This window comes from Equus quagga, chromosome 8 (genome assembly GCF_021613505.1).
Source record: "Equus quagga isolate Etosha38 chromosome 8, UCLA_HA_Equagga_1.0, whole genome shotgun sequence".
Taxonomy (NCBI): Eukaryota; Metazoa; Chordata; class Mammalia; order Perissodactyla; family Equidae; genus Equus; species Equus quagga.
The window spans coordinates 99,557,103-99,576,844 of NC_060274.1; the positions used below are offsets into that span (position 1 = coordinate 99,557,103).

The 19,742-nt window shown below is 38.8% G+C and overlaps 1 protein-coding gene across 3 annotated transcripts in view; it reads right to left on the reverse strand.

Annotated features, from left to right (window-relative positions):
* The window catches only part of CTTNBP2 (cortactin binding protein 2), a 153,274-nt gene that overhangs the window by 50,169 nt on the left and 83,363 nt on the right, over window positions 1–19,742 (reverse strand). For all 3 annotated transcript variants that reach the window (XM_046669706.1, XM_046669704.1, XM_046669705.1), the window contains exons 5-8: window positions 14,298–14,501; window positions 12,762–12,861; window positions 10,622–10,772; window positions 6,324–6,581 (exon numbers count right to left, since the gene is read on the reverse strand). In XM_046669706.1, coding sequence (XP_046525662.1) covers window positions 6,324–6,581; window positions 10,622–10,772; window positions 12,762–12,861; window positions 14,298–14,501 — 713 coding nt within the window. The remainder of the gene's footprint in view (window positions 1–6,323; window positions 6,582–10,621; window positions 10,773–12,761; window positions 12,862–14,297; window positions 14,502–19,742) is intronic.

Consider the following 19,742-nt stretch of genomic DNA (forward strand, 5'->3'; position numbering starts at 1 on the left):
AATGGATTCCCAGAGGGCCCAAACTGAGCAGGGTGTTCTACCCAATTGATGTAGAACAAGAGATCTGGATGAATTAATTTAAGCCAAAGTCCTATTAATTACCAGACAGATAACATCTGTAATAACAGAGACTTAAAAAGCAGTGGCTCAGGTTCATCCTTCACTTCCTCTCACACCCTACTTGCCAAGACTTAGGTAGGTGGCCATAGGTAACTGCAATGGAGGTTGGAGAATGTAGTCTTATTCTGGGTGGCCATAGACCCCACCAAAAACTGAAGGATCCGTTACTACAGAGGAAGGGGAGAGGAGATGTTGAGGGCCAACGAACCATCTCTGCCATGGTCCTTTAAAGAGAGCTGAGAAGCAAGGTACCAGTGCAGGGAGACTAAGTAGAAACCCCAAGTCCAAAGAGCTAGAGATAGAATCAAAGTCAAGGTGGGAAGCTGAGAATCTGAGATTGGGCAGAGGGAATGAAAGCAAAAGCAGTTTGCAAACGCACAGGTCAGGTCCAGCACAGGGGCTGGGAACAACCTTTGGGTGTGGGTGTACCCACTGTTTTTCAGGGCAAGGGAGATGAAGACTGTTAAAATGGGAAATAATGGCATAAGCAAGAAGGTAGATACAGCGGTGAGTAGCCAACAATGAAGACGGCTGGAGTCAGCTGTGACGGGCTGAGCACTAAGGAGTCTGGATCCTTTTCTACAGGCATGAAGCTATGTTCAGATAGGAAGGTGCCATGATCAGCTCGGTTCTGAAAACCAACTGCTGCATTTGGAAGAAATATTGGAAAGGAGGGAGGTGACAGGAAGGAGACCAGTTAAGAAAGAAGTGTAATAATCCATTTACTCGTTGCTTCAGCAAGCATTTAGTACTGTGGGCCAGAGACTGCTGGAAACAGTACACACAAAGATGGAGAAGTGACTTTTTGGAGGAGGCAGACAGGGAGAGGGGCATGCAAACAATTCAGGAAAGTACAAGCTCTCTAAGTGAAGTATGGAGAGGTGCCCTGGGAACACCTAACTGCTGGAAGCTAAGGTTTAAGCTGAGATATTTCCAGGCAGGGAAAGGTCAGGACAGGAGCAGAGGCCATTTGAGGTAATGGGAACAGCAGATGCAAAGACAGGGAGAGAAGAGAGAGCACAGGATGTGTGCACAGCAGCTGGTAGCGCAGGGTTAGAGCAAAGAATGTACAAGGGAAGGAGATAGGAAGTATGTCTGTGGAGGTATAGTGAGGCCAGATCAGTAATGGACTTGTCTGTCATGATAAAGGCCTGGCCCTTCTCCTAGAACTGACAGAGCCTTGGAAAGATGAAAGGTAAATTACATGACCGACTTCCCCTGTTAGAAAGGCCCCTCTCAAGGCAGCGTAACGGAGTCGGAGAGACGGAAGACGAGGAGACCATGGCAGGGCCCTCTACGAGTCTAGAGAGCAGATGGTGAGGGTTCTGCAAAGGCAGAGCCATGAGATACGGAGGAGGCAACACATGCAAAATTCATTTACAAAGGAATAAAATTTAGAGTTGTATCAATCATTTGAATTCATTAAGTGAGGAAGATGAAGCAAGTAAACTGAAATGTTAGGTGATGTTATTAGACTAAGAGAGGAAGAACAAGAGACGCAGCAGCCTAGCTAAGGAGCATACACATGGGGGCGCAAGGATGCATCCACGTGGAGCTGACGGACGGAAGCAAAAATGAATAAGGTTATCAAGAGGGTTACCATAAAACTGTCTAATCTGGGACACTTTTAAGAGTAAAAAGGGGGCACTGTCAATAAGTACCCTGGAATGACAGGCATAAACAAAGACTGTATTGGGCAAACCGGGAAATTTGTTCCTCTAGTTATCAAGGGGATGCCCTATAAACTGTGGCCCTCCTGGATAGGACCTTTCTGGATGGATTCAGGAAACAGGTGGACTAGAGATAAGGTTTTGGAATCTCTTTAGATTATACTCTCAGGATCAATAAGGTCATTTAAGGGAGAATGTACAGACTGAGAAGAGAAAAAGGGTCAAGCCCAGATCCATGAAAGGCGTGAGTGGAAAACACTGGAAAGTCCATGTCTTGGGTGTGGGGTAGAGCATGACCCTTCCACCTGGTTGGCTAAGTTTGTGTTAAAATTCTAAAGGATTCTGTCAGTTGATCACTGCTGCCCAAATTAAGAAAGGATACAATACCCTGCACTGAACATTCTGGAATGAGTGTTAAAAAAAAAAAAAGCATTCCCTTTGTTTACAGAGTTGAGTCAGTCCAGCCTGTTCAAAAATAATTTTATAAAAATTAAGGGAGAAAAAGAAATAATCACGGAGAAGCAAAAACAGATTCCCGAGAATTCTATTTATCTTGATTAACTTCTAGTCCCAAAGACTTGGTCCAACTTCACAGGTATCGCGAGTCTTTCTCTTCTCCTAGCCAGGTACCCAACTCTGAGTGACAAGGAAGAAATTTAGTGACTCCCATCATCTTTTTCTCTTTGCAGCTATGACCTAGAGAGAAGGAACCTAAATCTTTGGGCCCCATGTGGGCCTGTGCACTTGAGACACACAACTCATCACGACCACTCAGTCGAGGTGGATGCTACAGTGTGAGAGGAAATACCTGACATTCACATGACTAAAAGCTAACAACGCATCAGACAGACCACAATCCTAACATGATGCAAGAATGGCCTAAAGCTGGCAACAAGAGGGCCACTGCCTGACCAGAGGACAGTGGCCCTGCCATAGATGACCTCTAGGACGCTGGAAATAAATGTCTGGAAGACAGTAAAAAGCTAGGTGTGGAGATTTGGGACTAGTTATTGTAGAAACCACAGTTAAAGCTGACAGACTGGGTAAGCTCTTAAAAAATAGGACTAGGCAATTGCGAATGGAGCTTGGGAGTTGCTTATGTCTAAAAAACAAAAGAGAAAAACCAGAAAAACAAAGAGAAAGCCTGGTCATCAAATTCAGAGGGGAAGTGAGGAGGGGGAAGTGTTCTGGAAGTTGAGAGAGGAGTTTGCATTAAATAGTTAACATGTTAAACAACCCAGAAAGACTGAGTAAGAGCATGAGTGATAGGAAGTCACTGGCTTTGGCCATATATAAACTAGAATTATAATCTACTCCTGAAGTCAAAAACACACACAGGCCCCCAAATAAAGAATCTCTTTGTATGAGAACGTCAACAACAGAGATGCTCAAATCCAAACCATCTCCCTACTGTTTCAGCTGCAAGAACTTGGCATGTCAAAGGTCTCATGACAGAACAGAGAGTTTCACTAAGAAACTCTTCTATCTGTTGACACCGTGATGAAAACAGGTTTATCCTCAATGATTAGCTCAGTTCTGAGTAGTCACAGGCCAGCTTTAGAGAGAGGTACTCCTATTACCAAACATTAGATGATGATTTGCATCAATTGCTCAACCATTGGGAAAAAGACCAAGGACTAAAATGGAAAAAGCACTGATTTGGGAAACAGATCTTCTATGAATTGATCTTGGGGAATGAGTTACACTATTTCCCAAGATGTAGTTTTTTCATCTACAAGATGAGGGGTTTGGACTGGATGAGCGACGTCCCTTTGAGTTCTGAAATCCCACCATTCTTTACTGAAAAACATGAAACTGAACTCATCTTCTTGAGTAATGATGATACTACTACCTTATGTAGGTTGACACAAATATGCTACTGTAGAGAGAAAAAACATTCATTTTTTAAAGCTTTACTTGTGGTCAGTGTAGAATCTTTTACTCATATAATGATTAACTCAGAACTGTAATTTATTTTCACAGAAAACTAGTCCTAGTAATTTAGCTGTAAATGGATTACCCTGCTGGAGAACTATCTTAGCCAGGATATAAACATCGTATTAGGCAAATAATACAAAAATCTTCTCCAATGTCTTTGACTAGGAAGGAAGGTACAATGTGGTATAGAGTGGAGAGAAATGAAATCAGACAATCTGGGCTTCATTCCCAACTTCTATCTATTAATCCCTTCGGGGTTTAAACGTCCTAATCATAAGATGAAGAGGTTAGACTGGAAGATTAAGTATCCACTGTAGGCCTAAAAAAATCTATTATTTTGCAGTGTGTGAATGTTGTCAGTCATGCTCAGTTTTTAAAATCTCTCCTTTCTTGTTCAAAATTCTTCTCATGCTTCCTAAATTAAGAGTATACAGGGAGAGTCATATTATATGCGAGAAAGAGGTCATATTTCCCTTTACTCAACAATGACAGAGCATCCATGTTGCCAGGGACTCAAGAATCCATGAAGATACCATCCTTGATTGTAAAGAGCACCAGGACTAATAAGAAGTTCATAATTCAGGAGCTGGGTGGCAACACAAGCTCCCCACAACTGCAGGGTAACTCACCCTGGGGAGTGGATTCCTTTCTCTTCCTAGCACGAGAGGTTCAGTAGCTGAACATTCTAGATCAGTGATGCTCAGAGTTTCTTCTGCTTTTTTTCTTTTTCTTTTTTTTTTTTTGGCCTCCAAGTTAAGTGCATGCACAATCCACTCTTATCAGTCACATCTCAACATCCTACTCAAAGATTTTCTTTAGGGAGTGGAAGTAGGCAGCGAACTACTCCTTCGGTGTACCTTTCCACCATCAAACGAGATTCACTGTCTTAGATTAACTGTGAATTTACAGATTTACAGATTTAAATTTTTCACAATTCCCTTCTTTGTCCCCTAAAAATGTGTATGTCAAATGCTATAACATTCCATTCAAATTCAAATCACAGAATTTCTGTAGGTGTTTTTGTTAAATGGTAAAATGGGACGAAACTACTACTAACACTAAAACTACTACTACTACTTCCACACTGACCTAAATCATGCCATTTTCTCACTTTTCTTTTTTTCAAAGCCAAAGCCCAAAATGAACAGCTTCTGCTCTGATCCTCAATAACAGGAAGTTACCCAACCAGGAGCATCAAATGTACATTTCAAGCCATTCCTAGATTTCTACAGCTGCATGAACATATAGCACTTAAATTCAGCATGGCCAAATCCACATTCCATCTTCTTGATCACAATGATGCCTCTTCTTCTCTCTTTCTGGGAAAGCCACTATTATCCTCATTTCTCATATCTAATCTGTCTGCCATCCTTAGACATTTCTAGTCTGTAATCTCTGTCACTATTTCCACCACTCTCATCATCTTTCACCTAGCCTCTCTCCCCGCCACTAATTTTTTCATAACCCCAAATCTTCTAAATGTTATTGCTAAATTAATCAATTTAAACTGTAGAGCTGAATATTTTGCTCCTTTGCACAAACCTTTCTAAGGTTTTACGCTGACTAGTAAATAAAGCCCAAACCCCCTAATATGTTCCGGAAGGCCCAGACCCTACTATGAACTCCCAGTCTAGCCTTATTCTCACTAATCATTGTTAGCTGAGTTGGAGCTCTTGTCCACCTCCCTACTTCTAGCCTCTGTCCCTGCTGCCCCTTCCATGTGAACAACTCTTTCCTAGTGATGAGACTGGGCAAATTCCCACTGGCCAAATTTAACCCACTCTGCAAGGCCCCAAATCATTTCCATCTCTTCCAGAATGAGCCAGTTCTGAGCCTAATATTCTGCATCTCTGTGCTCTGAAATACGTGCATTCTCTCTTTTCTCACAAAGACAAAAATTTGCATTTTTATACTGTTCCAACCACATCTATTACCCTTGGTTTAATTTTTCGTGCTTCTTTTACCCTACACTTGTCTTGTACCCTGCATCCTTTCGTCTGGGCTAGGAGTTACCTAATGGCCTAAGTGATCCCTGCAAATGTTTGCACACACAGTGCCTCACACTTGTGAGTTGCCTAATAGCTCATTATTGCTAAAGCATATTATTGCTAATGTGATTTAAATGAATAAGCATGAGTGAATGACCTAGTATATTATGTTATTTCCTTAATAAACAGAATCTTTTTCTACTGTAACTGATGAGTGGAATCTAGAGCTCCCTCCTACATATCAATAAGACAGCACAGGCAGGGCATAAGTGAGGCAGTTCAGAGCAGAGGGCACGCATCTGAACCCTGGCCCTCCAAGTAACAGGTTGGCTGTGGTACCGAATTGAACAATCCAGCAGACTAAATCAATACCAAAATTATGTCCTGATTTTGGATAAGAGAAAATGTCTGAAATTACTCCTACATTTCTTGTTAACAAACTTCAAATATAATTTTTATGAAAACTCTCATATACACTTGACCATAAATATCTGCTGGATAGAAAAGTCAGTTTCTATTGGTAGCTAATCATCTCCTGCAATCGTATCACTCAGTCTCCACTCATCAAGTTACCAATGTGTAAGGAGGCCGCTGCTACCAGACACACCTTAAAACCCTTTGAAGCGGCAATATGGGCAGCAGTCCAGCCTTCTCTGTCGGCGTGGTTAATGAGGTCTGCAGGAACCACAGGCTTGAATGTGCCTTCACGACTCTCTTCTCCTTGATGGTCCAAGTCAAAGACGCTTGACTCCGGCTCCTCCTTATGCAAAGAGCTTCCATGAGCTGGCGCTCTGTGGTACATAAGAAGCTTGAGGCTGTCCACATTACCAGTGTCCACAGCTGCGTGAACTGGTGTCCAGCCATCCTGAAAATAAAATGACCAGGGGGAAAGGGATACAACATTAATGTTGAGAACAGTGTAATTTAAAGTTCATCTCTAAATGTTCTTGGGCATGGACCACTGAGCTGGGAAAAGCACACATTCCAATCCTGAATACCACTGATGAGCAGAGCAGAGTTCTCTGACCTTTGTCAATTACTATACTTCCCACTGCTATGAGTCATGTTTGCCATTTTGTAAGAACTTCCACTGAACAGTTAGCCATTCGGAGAGAGCAGGTACTGCCCAGGCTGGTGACCAAGCATTACGTATGGTAAAACAAAATGGCAATTTAATACTACCAAAGAGAACGGAATTGAGCATAAAGAGATTTTTAAAAATTTATATCCAAGTATAATGTTATTAGTACTATACTAAATGAAGGCTGTGATAAAGCCAGTTTTACTCCTAAGGCAGAGTTCTAACTCCAGTGATCTTAAAATTGTATGTCAATGATTCCAGAAGGAAAGATTCTAGATAAAGGGGAAAAGGTAGACACACAGGAAAAACAAAGCCAAATGACTTCATGGGACATTGATGGACCTCTTGAGTGTTCTGTGACCGCACTGGGTTATCAGCAAATGCAAGCTCAAAAAATGTTCCAACTAAAATTATTGGGCCCATTCTCTATAATACATTACTTCGAAGCCTCAGTCATCCACTGAGCTGGGTGCTGGAGTAGACTCAGAACTCTTTTTGAGGGTAATGGTTCTCAGGTGTGGGCCCCAGACCAGCAGCATCAGCATCACCTGGGAACTTGTTAGAAATGCAAATTGAGCCTCAGACTCACTGAATCAGAAACTCTATGGGAGGGGCCCAGCAAACTGTTTTAACAAGCCCTCCAGGTCATTTGGATGCACTAAAGTTTGACAAGCACTATTCAAGAAAAAATCTTGGTCCCCTTTATAGTCTCTCATTTTTACATAGAGATGGGTCTGCCTTCTACTTAGGCATCCATGCTTCACTAGATTTTTAAGAATTTTATGAGAGAACGGAGCATTATTTTGGTGATTTGTATTTTGGCTTTCTTTTATTTTCCTACCTCTATTTTCCCTTTGGCATATTTTTTTCATGTGGTATTTTGTATTGCTATGCTAAATATATTTCAGAGTGCTACAGCACACTTTTTCTTTTTAATAATGGGCTAGAAGACAGGGAGAAAAACAGACAAATGGTAACAATCTACATTTAGACTGAGTCATCTGATCATTTGCTTAAGCCGTCCCTTGGTATGTGGCTTTTTCTCTGGTTCTGTACTTTATACCAATGAAGTCGACTTGGCTAAGACAAGAGCATGACCCAGCAATAACTGGAGTACTGTATAGTCCTCAGGCATACTCCAGCAAGGGAAAGCATCTCATGGCTTGTTCTTTGCTGGGCTGTGGACACCTTTACTTGGGTTATCAGCCTTATGCAGGCACCAGAGAGTAAGTGGTCTTGACCTTTCCTAATTTACATTACAAAGGTCATGCAGCTGATCCTGAAAAATGTTCAATCTTCCATTCCCTTCTGATTTCTTATTAAAAGGCACAATAATTATTCCCTTAAGACCCTCTATCAATTATACTGTTTGCCTCTGTACTTCTAATGATTTTGTTCAGCTCATCAACAACCAGCTTGAGAGCATGGATTTCTGTGTTCTCTAATTTACAGGATGTGACAAATTTTTACATTGTACTACTTATTTTTCATTCAGCTTGGTGTTATAAAATTCATTTTTCTTATTTAAGGTAGAATTTTATAATGAATGTATAACACTACGGATTTCTTAGATAAAACATATAAAAACAAAGAAATGTAACACTGAACTATTTTCTCAGATATTCAAAAATAAAAAGACTTAAAAAAAGCTCTAGGAATAGGACTCCATGGAAAATGTTTATATCTAGCTTATATTATATCCCTAGTATACCATTAATTTGGTTCTCTTTTGGGAAATTACTTAAGAAAACCAAGGATCTAAGAGTGACCTATTTTACAGTGATTGGTAAAATAGATAATGCGCCTTTTTATCATAGGAAATTTTAAGGATGTTTCATGTGAAATGGATGCACAGTATAGTCAATTTTCTGTTAACGGAAGACATCCAAGGTACAGATAACCTTTGGAAACTAAAATGTCTACACTTGTCTTTCATCAGGAATATGTTGGAGGGTGGAGATTATTACACCTTTAACATTCTGGGAAGCTGCAATAACAAAAATGAAATAATGCCTGAGCCCGGTGAGAGTGGATCATGGTGGAAGCTCCTTAATTCCTCCAGCCCTTAGGTGGGCTCCTGTCAGAGAAATGCATGTCGGTGTACGCAGGGCTGATGTGTCAGTCTTCAAGGGTATCACAATAGATTGATGAAGACAAATTTGGGAGGGTTGAGTTTTGTTTCACTGGCATTGCTGTGTGGCTGAGCCAGAAGTCTTATCCAAAGACTCTTCTGTGGATGAGACTCTAAATGTCCAGTTTCTAAATCTCTGACTTTACCTGCGTACCTTGTATGGGAGATATGAGAACCCTGGGGGGTGGAGCCAACAGTTACATCAGTGTGTTAGGTTCCAGAGTGGATTTGCACATACAGTGCTTCAAGTTCTGAGGCAAGTTAGACAGTGACCCTGAACTCTGTGAGATGCTGCACAATCCTAGCAATAATAAACATCAGTCCTAGGAGGAAGGGTAAGCACAAAGAATCTCCTCTAAGTGCCGGCAACGGGCACCATCTTGTCACAAAACTCCCTTTTATTTACACCAGTTATAACTCAGTACTACTAATGATGATGATGATGACCACGATGACAGCTAGCAACTGCTGACTGCTTACAATTTCCAGGCACTATACCAACTACCTTATATAGATAAGCTCATTTCATTTTAATACCCCTAATAATGGCTACTATTACTAGCCTCACTTTGTAAAGGGGGTCAACCAAGGCACAGAGAAGTAACATAACTTGCCTAAGGTCACACAGCATTGTGGAGGCAAGGTTCAAGCCCACCAGGTTGGATTTCAGAGCCTGATCTCTCAGTCATCATTGGATACTTTTTCTATCCATCATCATCATTGCCACAACTGCCACACTTTATACTTCTATAGTACTTTATAAAACAAATAATGCACCTTGAAAATATATCCAGAATCAGACCTTTTCTACGCCTCAACCTTAATCCAAACCACCATTACTTCTTCCCTGTATTAAAACAACAGATTCCTGACAGGCCTTCTTATATCTGCTCTGCCCCACCCATAGTTTATTCTCAACTCTGCAGTCAGAGTGATTCTTATAAAAATGAGTCAGTTCACGTTCTTGCTCTGTTCAAAACTATCCAAAGGCCTTATTCTAAGTCCTCGCCATGGCCCACAAGGCCGTTCATGGCTGGCCTTCTCGATCTCATACTTGGCTCCAGCCAAACTGGCTGCCCTGAGGTGCACCGAGGGTACCACTGCACTCAGGCCTCTGCACTTACTGTTCCTCAGGCCTGGAACCCTGCTTCCCTTGTCTCTTCATGGCCCACACCCTCACTTCCTTTAGGTCTTGGCTCAACTGTCTCATTTTCACTGAAGAATTTGCCAACCAACTCCTATATCGTAACCCTCTGCCCCAGGTACTCCCATCTCCTAAACATTTAACTACCGTCTATTCACTTATTTGTTTATTGTCATGCTCCCTCCCATAATGAGATAGATCCAGGAGGGTAGAAACTATTTGGTTTGCTGCCGTCTCTCCCGTCTCTAGAAGAGCTGGTGCTCAGGAAATATTTGTTGAATGAACAAAAACTTATACCTCCATTATCTCCCTTAATTCTGAAAACAGATGAATAATCTGAGGTTCAGAGGATAAAGAACCAGTTAGGCTAACAAACAAGACTTTTAATTAGCAGAGACACAAACAGAGGTCAGACACTGTCCTTATCCAATATCCTCAAAGCAAAACAAAACAGAACAACCTCTATTTTAATGTATTTTATTTTTCTAGCTGTAGAGCTTGCAGACACATTGTAAATTATAGGACAAAATCCAAAAAACTGGTACTCACTCTGGTTTTTATACTTCGGTCACTTCCAGCTTCCAACAAAAGTTTAATACATTCTTTATTTCCATTTTTACAGGCCAGGTATAGAGGTGTCTGTCCTCCATCAGCAGCATGATTAATGTTAGCATCATATGCAATTAATAATTGTACACACCTAAACACAGCATTATGATTAATTACATAAAAACGGATTTGATTTCTGAAGAACCAAGATACTAATACAGAAAATAATGCTAAAGCAATTCTGCATCTTTATATACATCAATTATAAGATGCATATCAGTTATTGTGAGTCTTATTATACTATATAGCCTTATTTTTAAACAAGGCTAGAAGACACATTTTAATCATAAATGTAATTACTCCCATGAAAATTTAAAACAGCAGCTTTGATCAGGTGCTGAAACTTGGTTTATGACACTCGTCTTTAACCAACTTGTAAAAGTGGTGTCCTTGGAATCTGTTTATTAGGATGATGATTTAACTGTACTTGACATATACATTATTTGTGGTTCAAAATAGTTTGAACCTTGAAAAAAGTCACGCTGCTGTGTTATTCTGAGATTTTTCACTTGAGAAAATAATCACAAATAGCGCAGACAGCAAGGCACCACATGCTTCTACTGTAAAAGGCAGCAAGGAGATGGAGCTTGAAAGAGCTGTCGTGGGGAGGGAAGACAGAGGCTGCCCTGTCTCCTGAACATGGGCTCTTTACGAGGAAAAAGACACAGCTAAGCAGAAACTCACTGCCTTGGGAATCAAGATGGGAAGAAAGAGGTAAATTCAAGATGTAGTGGTCCTCAGTAACTAGCTAAACACCAAGAGTTTGAGTTTGTAAAATTCAATGAGAATAAACTTCGAAAAGAGGGCTAAATCATAATCAAATTAAGAAGCAATTCACAGCATCTTCCTTCTCTTGCTCAGATGGATGTTTTTCTTGGCTTTCCTTGGCAACATTTGGTTCTCACATATATTTAAAATGTTACAATTGACACGTGCATGTCATCTCATACACATTTAAACTAATCAAGGCCCTGGATTTCCCCAGGGTCCTCCCTTTTTGCAAAGCTATCCACGCCTCCATTCCCATGACTGTGATCCTACCCAGGCAAGTGGCCCTAAAGATCCCCAGTGACAGTAAAGGTCAAAGTATAGCCCAGAAGAAAAAATCCTTCTTGGATTTTTTGTTACTTGAAAAAAGTAACAGGAAAATATGCATCTATGGTCTTCAACAATAAGCTCAGGGTGAGGGGATATATGTTAGACCTGCCAAAAAAAATAAATAATGCTGCCCTTTAAGGAGGCATTTTGTATTTTAAACAACTTACAGTTATGATTAATCTTAAAACCCATATTTCAAGAATTCTGAAATTTGTTAAAGAACATTTCTATCAGGATAGTCAGATAAAAAGTTGAAAACATCTTGCATTCCCCACAATCTGCCATTTCAGCACAGGCAGAGAAAGCAACTTGGCTATATTTTATTATTAAAATATGACTCATTTTTAAAAAGTCGTGTCTAGGTTCAACTGACTTAGTAAGATACTGAAGAAATAGTGGCTAAAGTTACGTATATTTTAACTGATAGGCTCTCTTTTGGTTTTGTGCTCTAATTACTTTCAGTGTGTAAAGTCCCTACTTCAATTTTTTTTTAAATAATATAACAAGGTGAATAATTGTGATCTAATACTGAATAAATTGCCCCTAGGAAGTTAAGATTATGATAAATAATATAATTCTATGTTTTACTCTTAATGCCATTGTAAGTAAAAAAAAGCTTTTTTGTGTTGAAGTGATGGAAAATATTGAACAATGAAGTCTTTAACAGTCCATTATATCACTATATATGTATGTTGATATACTATAAATAGCCTAGCTTCTTCAGAAACAAGTTCATTCACGAGAGGTCTGGACACAGTGTATTTCCCTTCTTCACTTCCCTCACATACAACTACTTAACTTTTACTAAGAAGAGCAAATATAGGATCCTACCTTGCGTTTAAATCCTCAAATACCCTTACTGAATTTATTTGCCAATGGATTTTAAGCACAAGTTTACAAATTCAGCCCGAACTAGAATATATATGCAAATTATAAAAAGACTCTTTTCATAGGAAAAAAAAAATTTAAGAGCATCACTTACTTGAAATGTCCCTGAGCAGCTGCAGCACACAAGGGTGTGAAGCCATTTTTATCAGCAGCATCGACTTGGGCTTCTGCATTCAGCAGCAATCTCACACAGTCTATGGATTTTAATAGAAAGCCATTTTAATTCCCCATTTGGAATTACGGTGAGCCAAATTCCACACAAGCTGTAGACACGTACAAAACCCAAAGGACCTCTCCCATGCGCAGTTCATCTGAAATTCTATCACTGCCGATGTGAGACTTCACAAACTATTTTACAGAGAAAGCACAATCCTTCCCAAAGACTTTAATACCCTAGACTCACCAGCTAAGATCTGTGGGGGTTTTTTGGTGCTTTGGGAAGAGTTCCCAATGACTGAAAGGATTGTCATGTGTCAGAAAATGCTTTACCAGATTTTTCACCAGCCTATCCCAGAAAATGTTACTGGATGGAGAATCAAATCCATTTACCAAATTGAAGTGCCATTCTTTGTATTTAAAGAAATTCTTCCTTTACGATGTTTTATTTAATCTCTAAAATGCTTCTGTGTGGTGATCATCCTACTTTCATGAATACTACATACTACTTTATGAATGAGGATAAAGAAGAACCCATAGAAAGCCACCTGACTCAGGTATACCTATCACCTAGACCACATATTCTTCATGTTATTTACTAGATTCAGTTTCTCCATATTAAAACAAAATTCCCACAGTGCTTTCAAAATAAAGAACTACAAAGTACTCTTAAAATAATGAGTTATCTTCTAAGCTCACTAAAATCTTCCATTTAGTCCACTCAAACACAGTGCAGCTCAGAAAACTTCCAAGAGAAGCCACATTCTGAGTTAATCGACAATCATGGGGTTTACATATACAATGCTATTTGACTTTCCATTTGCAGTCAAATCATCTTTTTCTGTACTACCATATGTTTTAGTATATTTGACTACAAGAATTGCATTTTAAGAAACAAGAATAATTCCCAGACTTCATCGATACGTCGTTCATAGTCGTACAACTTCTCAGTTCTCTTAAAAATTCCAAATAACTATAAATTGCTCCAACTACAGAACAATTTCAGACCCAAGACCTTTCCTAATGACTAAAACTTTTCCTCACTGTAACAGCACTAGAGCTCTGATGCTGTGACTTTCATAGACAGACATCAGGTATTTCTAACAGACAAATTAGAGCTATTTTGTCCTGACCAAAGTGATCACAGATGGAGGGCTTTTTTCTAAAATGTGTTTCACAGTTACTAGACCCCAAATTTCTATATACATGTTTCATTGTGCATAAAAGAAAGATTACTTTCTGCTAGCTGCAGTAAAATTTTATATTATTACAGAACTGCACAATTTGGATTTTTTTAATGTTCACAAAATCTTTAAATCATTAAACCATGTAAAAAATATTATCCATTACTACTTGTAAGAGGAAATTGAAACCAAAACGAAACTTTTGGTCATAACAATGGTTATACGTGCCTTTGACTCTCCATCCTTTTGCACCTGGATGCTATAATGAAGTAAGATCTCACCATCTTTACCTGTATGTCCATTCTTAGCAGCAGAATACAAGGCAGAATGGCCATCTTCACAGGAGTAATTAATGTCCAGTCCTTCTTCATTAAGCAGCATTGATAATAAAGTGACATTTCCCTGGGCAGCAGCTTGCTGAAGAAGGGTGGGCCTGCCAGCCAGGGGGGCAGGACCACCACTCATTAGCAAAGGGGTTAGGGAGGGTGACCAGCCTGTGGGTTAAAGTGACCCTAGTTAGAGAGTAGAAGCAAGGACAAGAGAGAGATATTATCCACTTCTTTCTGAATTACACACACATAGACATATGAACACGTCCCTAGAGGATTATGTGGTTTCTAACATTATCAATCTGTTAATATTTACTTAGTACAAATCTGTACTGTTATTTCAGTCTTATATCTGCTGCTAATTAAATTAACATAGGGTGACAAATTATTTTTAGTCATCAGTCTTGCACAGATAAGTGTTAAAGTGGTGACTGGTTTTAGGAAACGAAGACGGCTGTCTCACTTTAAGAGTTCAAATTCCTCTTCAGGGTTTCAAAACAATTTGAATTTTAAAATGATGTACAGGTTTCCTCAATTTCAATATGAATCTGAAAATGTGAACTGATATCTCTAGGTATAAGACAGCAGTAATCATAAGAAATAGAGATTTTCCTTTTTCAACTATGTTTCCAAGGTACTGAATTATAAGTTTTACATAAACCATTAAGATGGACCAAATACTGTCAAGGAATCTATTTACATTCTTTGAATTCCCTTATTTGGGAATAAAAATAATCAGGGGGCAACTGCTATTCAGTACCAAGAGCTAACAGAAGCACAGCATAGGTAACTGGATCTAGAATATACCACCAGAACAAATATTCAATAGACAATTTTGAAGACTTTATCATCTGGCCATCTTTACAACATGTGTACCAGAAACTTTTAATCAGCCAGCAAAACAGAACACACTACCATATAGTTTTAACAGAAATCCTAAGAGTTATCATAGTTAGATATTTCTCATCAGTATTTAGCAGCTTTAGAAGGCAGTCTGTTAAGTGTGTGAAGTCGGCTGCATATAGCATGGAAAATTTTCTGAATTCTTCCTTGATCAAAAGGCTGTAAAAACAGTAAAGTAAAAATGTTTATTTAATGTGATATATAGGTATTTTGTGTATTTTAGGCTTAAATACAATTAACTTTCAAAACAAGTCATTGTACTTTCTTACTTACGGAGCCACAAATACCTCTAAGTAATAAATAATGTTGGTGTGCATATGGGGGCATATGTGCATATATTCACTCCTCAAATATCTGGCAACATCCTGTGTACTAAGATACAATAGATAGATCTTTTATATTCTCTATACATTGGGTCAGGGTAATATTCTAGATCTAGGAGTGTTACATTAATATGTATGTAATACTGAATTCTTACAATTGAATAGTAAACTATTGGCCTTAAATCATTTTAATAAATATTAAAAGAGTGCATATCTAATGAATTTTCTCAGTATTTTAAAAATTCTTTGAAAAAAAACCAATGTAGTTTATACAAATTAAACTAGACTGCTTATTAAAAGCTGGATATTATATCTTCATAATCAATTTTTGGGGCCCATGAATAATTTATTGTTTTTACCCTATTAGACTGCAATGACATACAAAATTCAAATACTCTTAAATATTTATCTCAGCTTTATGATTTCCATTGATATTCATTAGCTCTTCTTACAAAAGTAGTATTTTTACTTCATACTTACAAGAAGGCTCCTCTCTGGTACATTTTACCTTTTGTATTTTCTTAAAAACAAACAAAAAAACAAGCCCACAAAAATTAAATCAGTACTTATTAGAAATGGATGACAAACAGAGAAATTATAAACACCAAGGAATCAAACCTTGACACAAAGCAAACACAAAGGCAATATTAAGGCATCACACTGTGGTCCTCTGCAGAAAGGCAGGATGTGGCTCAGCTTGGTCAGTTTCTCTCTCTCTTTCTCCCCCTCCCTCTTCCCCCTCTCCCCACCCCCAATCTTCCCCATTCTGTCTCTCCATCTATCCCTCTATCTCATCCAAGGTGGCTTGGTTACTGATATCTTTTTAAGAATATCAACAGGTGCATATTAAATACTTTGCTATTCTTTTGGGTTTGGTTTTTATTTTCCTTTTTTTGATAGAATTCTAGGCTTTGCAGGACAATTTAAATATATGTATATTTTCAACTGCTTTATATGGAAATATTCAATTGCGAACATAATTTCCTGGGAAACCTATTTTTAATGCTAAGCTATCTGAAAGATAAAATATTTTATTCAAAAATTTTGCCAATCTTTAGACCACTCAAGAGTCTTATAGTTCTCTCTCTGTTATACAAAATTACAGAAGAATATATAACAACTTTATTTTCTTAGAGGTTTATATTTAAAAAATCTTTGACAAAAGAAAAATACTTTCTAAATACCAAGTATTCTTAAAGTTTAAATAAATTTTATCTCCACTACCATTTCCAATTTTCTCTAGCATAGACAAGCTTAAGTTATTTTAATAAATACTGCTATAAATACAGGAAAAATAAAATAGAACTTCACCATGAGACTTTATTGTTCATTTGAAATTGCCAGCAATGATAAAAATGGTAATATTTAGTCGACTGGTTAAGTAATGGTTAACAAAGACAGAACAGACCTGTGGTCATACAGCCCCTCTAATGATGTTAGAAAAATGTCATTCAGCTTTGCAGTGTCGTATGCAAACATTAGTAAAGGTGAGACTCCTGCAGAACATGCAGTGACGAAGGGACAGACAGAATGTGCAATGGCAGAGGGAAGAGGTGTTGAGAACAGCTTCCGGCATCAGCTTCAGAGTGTGGAGAAGGTTAATGTCATAGCTCAGATCAATCTTGCTTTCTGTTTGAAGCCAATCATACATGGAGGATAATTTTTAAAATATGTGTTTAACTAAGAAAAAAAGTCTGAACCAAATTAAATAAAATGTATCAAATAAAAACAACAACAACAGAAAAAAATTTCCAAGGGTATGGAAACTCAGTTGCCTGGGGTGATTTCTGGTTTAGACTTCTGTTCATCTAATAATTAAAATGTGCTCATTTGACAAGTTCAGGAGAAACAAGAAATTCTAATGCATTTAGAATTTTAAATGTTCTTTAAATTTTTAACATTTGACCACAAAAACTGCTAATGGAGCTACAGTAATTTACAACACAATTTGTAATTCTCCCTAGTGCCTTAACTTGAGCATAACTGCTTGTCATAGATACAAGCTGACATAGAAACACAGAATTTTTGAATTTGGAAGATCAGGGCCTCTAGTAGTTCTCCAAGGAGGGAGAGGCGGTAAACTGTTGTTTGAGAAATTCAACAGGCAAGTCTAATAAATCTTTTTGATTTGGAAGTATTACTACTTTTTCGGTTCAGTGCTTTCATTTTCAGATGGAAATGCTAATCGGCACAGCGAGAATTTGCTCTTTAGAGTGATACCTAGAAAGGGGCAGAAATGACCTAACCCTGCCTTCTTACACTCAGTCCAGTGCTCTTTTCATCACTGAAATCAGGACAGACATCTACTGGGCATTTGGCAGATGTGCTCGGTCCCCATGCCCAGCTCTTACCAACCACAATGGCATTAGTGGCTGTTTAGAAGATTAATACCCATCAATGAGCTCATGATCTGGAAAGGCACAAGCTCACTGGGGCACAGATAGGTTAAGAAGCAGGAAGGTGGGAGCTCTGGTGCTTCCTAATTGCAATGGGCATGGCAGCAAATATAGGCGCAATCTAAATGAAAAACAGAGTTGAAATGCTATACTTATTTGGAAAGTTCAGGGTGACCTACACTCATGGTTGAGTTATACAGCCCATTATGTAACTGTAACAGCATTTCCCATCCCGGAACAGACTAGATACTCAGTGAACGCTTGCTGAATGACCAACAACCTCTGCTGCCTCTGTTTTCCCCTAATAAGCCACATCTTATAATCAAATGATAGAAACCTGTTATCCCACCAAAGGTAATCCTGAAGTTCTGAGATATTGTGGCCAAATTACACAATCAGAGGAACCAGTTTCACATATCTTCAGTGGCTGCTATTTCTTTGGCCCTGCTATTTATACCCTTTTGCTCTCTGGACACCAGCACAGGGCATTTTTCACAGGGGTTGTGGCTCCTTTATCCAAAATTCCACTGTATCCTAGGCAGGCCATTCTGGTGAATATATAACGGACCAGCAATTGTCTGTCTTTTAAAGGTTAACTTAAAATCCTGCTGACAAAATGTTCCTCAGTCAAGGATCCTGGTTTTAAAGTTTCTCCACTGAAGCCAAAGGGCATTTGCAGCTGGAGCCCTGGACCACCGTAATGGTCAAGGCGACAAATGGCAGAGCATCAAGGTATCAAACCAAAGACGGCTTTGAATTTTTTAAAAACTGACAAAATTTATATATCCTTGGAAGTGTTTTCTGCTTCAGAGTCTGTGCATTTACGTCAACAGCACTGCCACTGCTCCAAACATTTTTGGAACTTGTGTTCTGTGACTGCCTTACGATCTTACAGCACATTCTCTGATTCTCCTGAATGGGAGCGAAAATTCCCCCTTTGAGGGTGGATTTAATTTGTGGGAAACAGCCAACATCATTTTAGGCCATGAGAAGGGCTGTCTAGCTCAGTAATACCATTTTAGATAAAAAATATGGAAAGCTGAACGCCTGTAAAGACATTACAAAGTAACAGGTCAATTCTAAAGCAAATTTTCAAAAATGCTTTAAGCAACAGTATCATTGAAGCAGTAACATCGCCTCTACTTATTCATCACTCATGCTGCTCTAAGCGCAAGACCATGCTCTTTGCACGTTATGATATTAAATACTCCTAATAGCCACCCTCCCTCAAATGAGTAGCATAAGCTCTGGATTAAGGATGAGAAAACTTGCTCAGTTCAAGAAAAATCACCCAAAACACACAGCTGTAAATGGCAGAGCCTAGACTGCAAGGCAGATCTGACCGACATCAGAGTCCATGCTGTTTTCAATTCCCAATTTTACCCCTTAAAGTAGGAACACAGCCTCTCAAGGAGCTTAATTTCAAGGAGACAGCTTATAACTGGAAAATTGGACTTATAAAAAGTCCTGGCATACTGCTCTCGTTATCTGATAATTAGCAAGTAAAGTGCTGTTTTTCTCATTCCCATTCTTCCTCTTAAATTTTAAATGAAACACTACTCAAACCTTCCTTGAATTCTTTAGGTCCCCTCTCATTAGAACCAATAGTCTCTGCTAACCACCATGATCCCACGGTAGGAGAGACTTCCCCAAACTTTCAACAGAACCTTGACACCACTGCATTATTTTAGAGCCACATTTACTCAGTGAAGAACTGATCCAGTCATGTCAATTAAAAGCAATGCTGCCTCTAGCACCATATAGCAAAAGGGAAAAATCCAGAC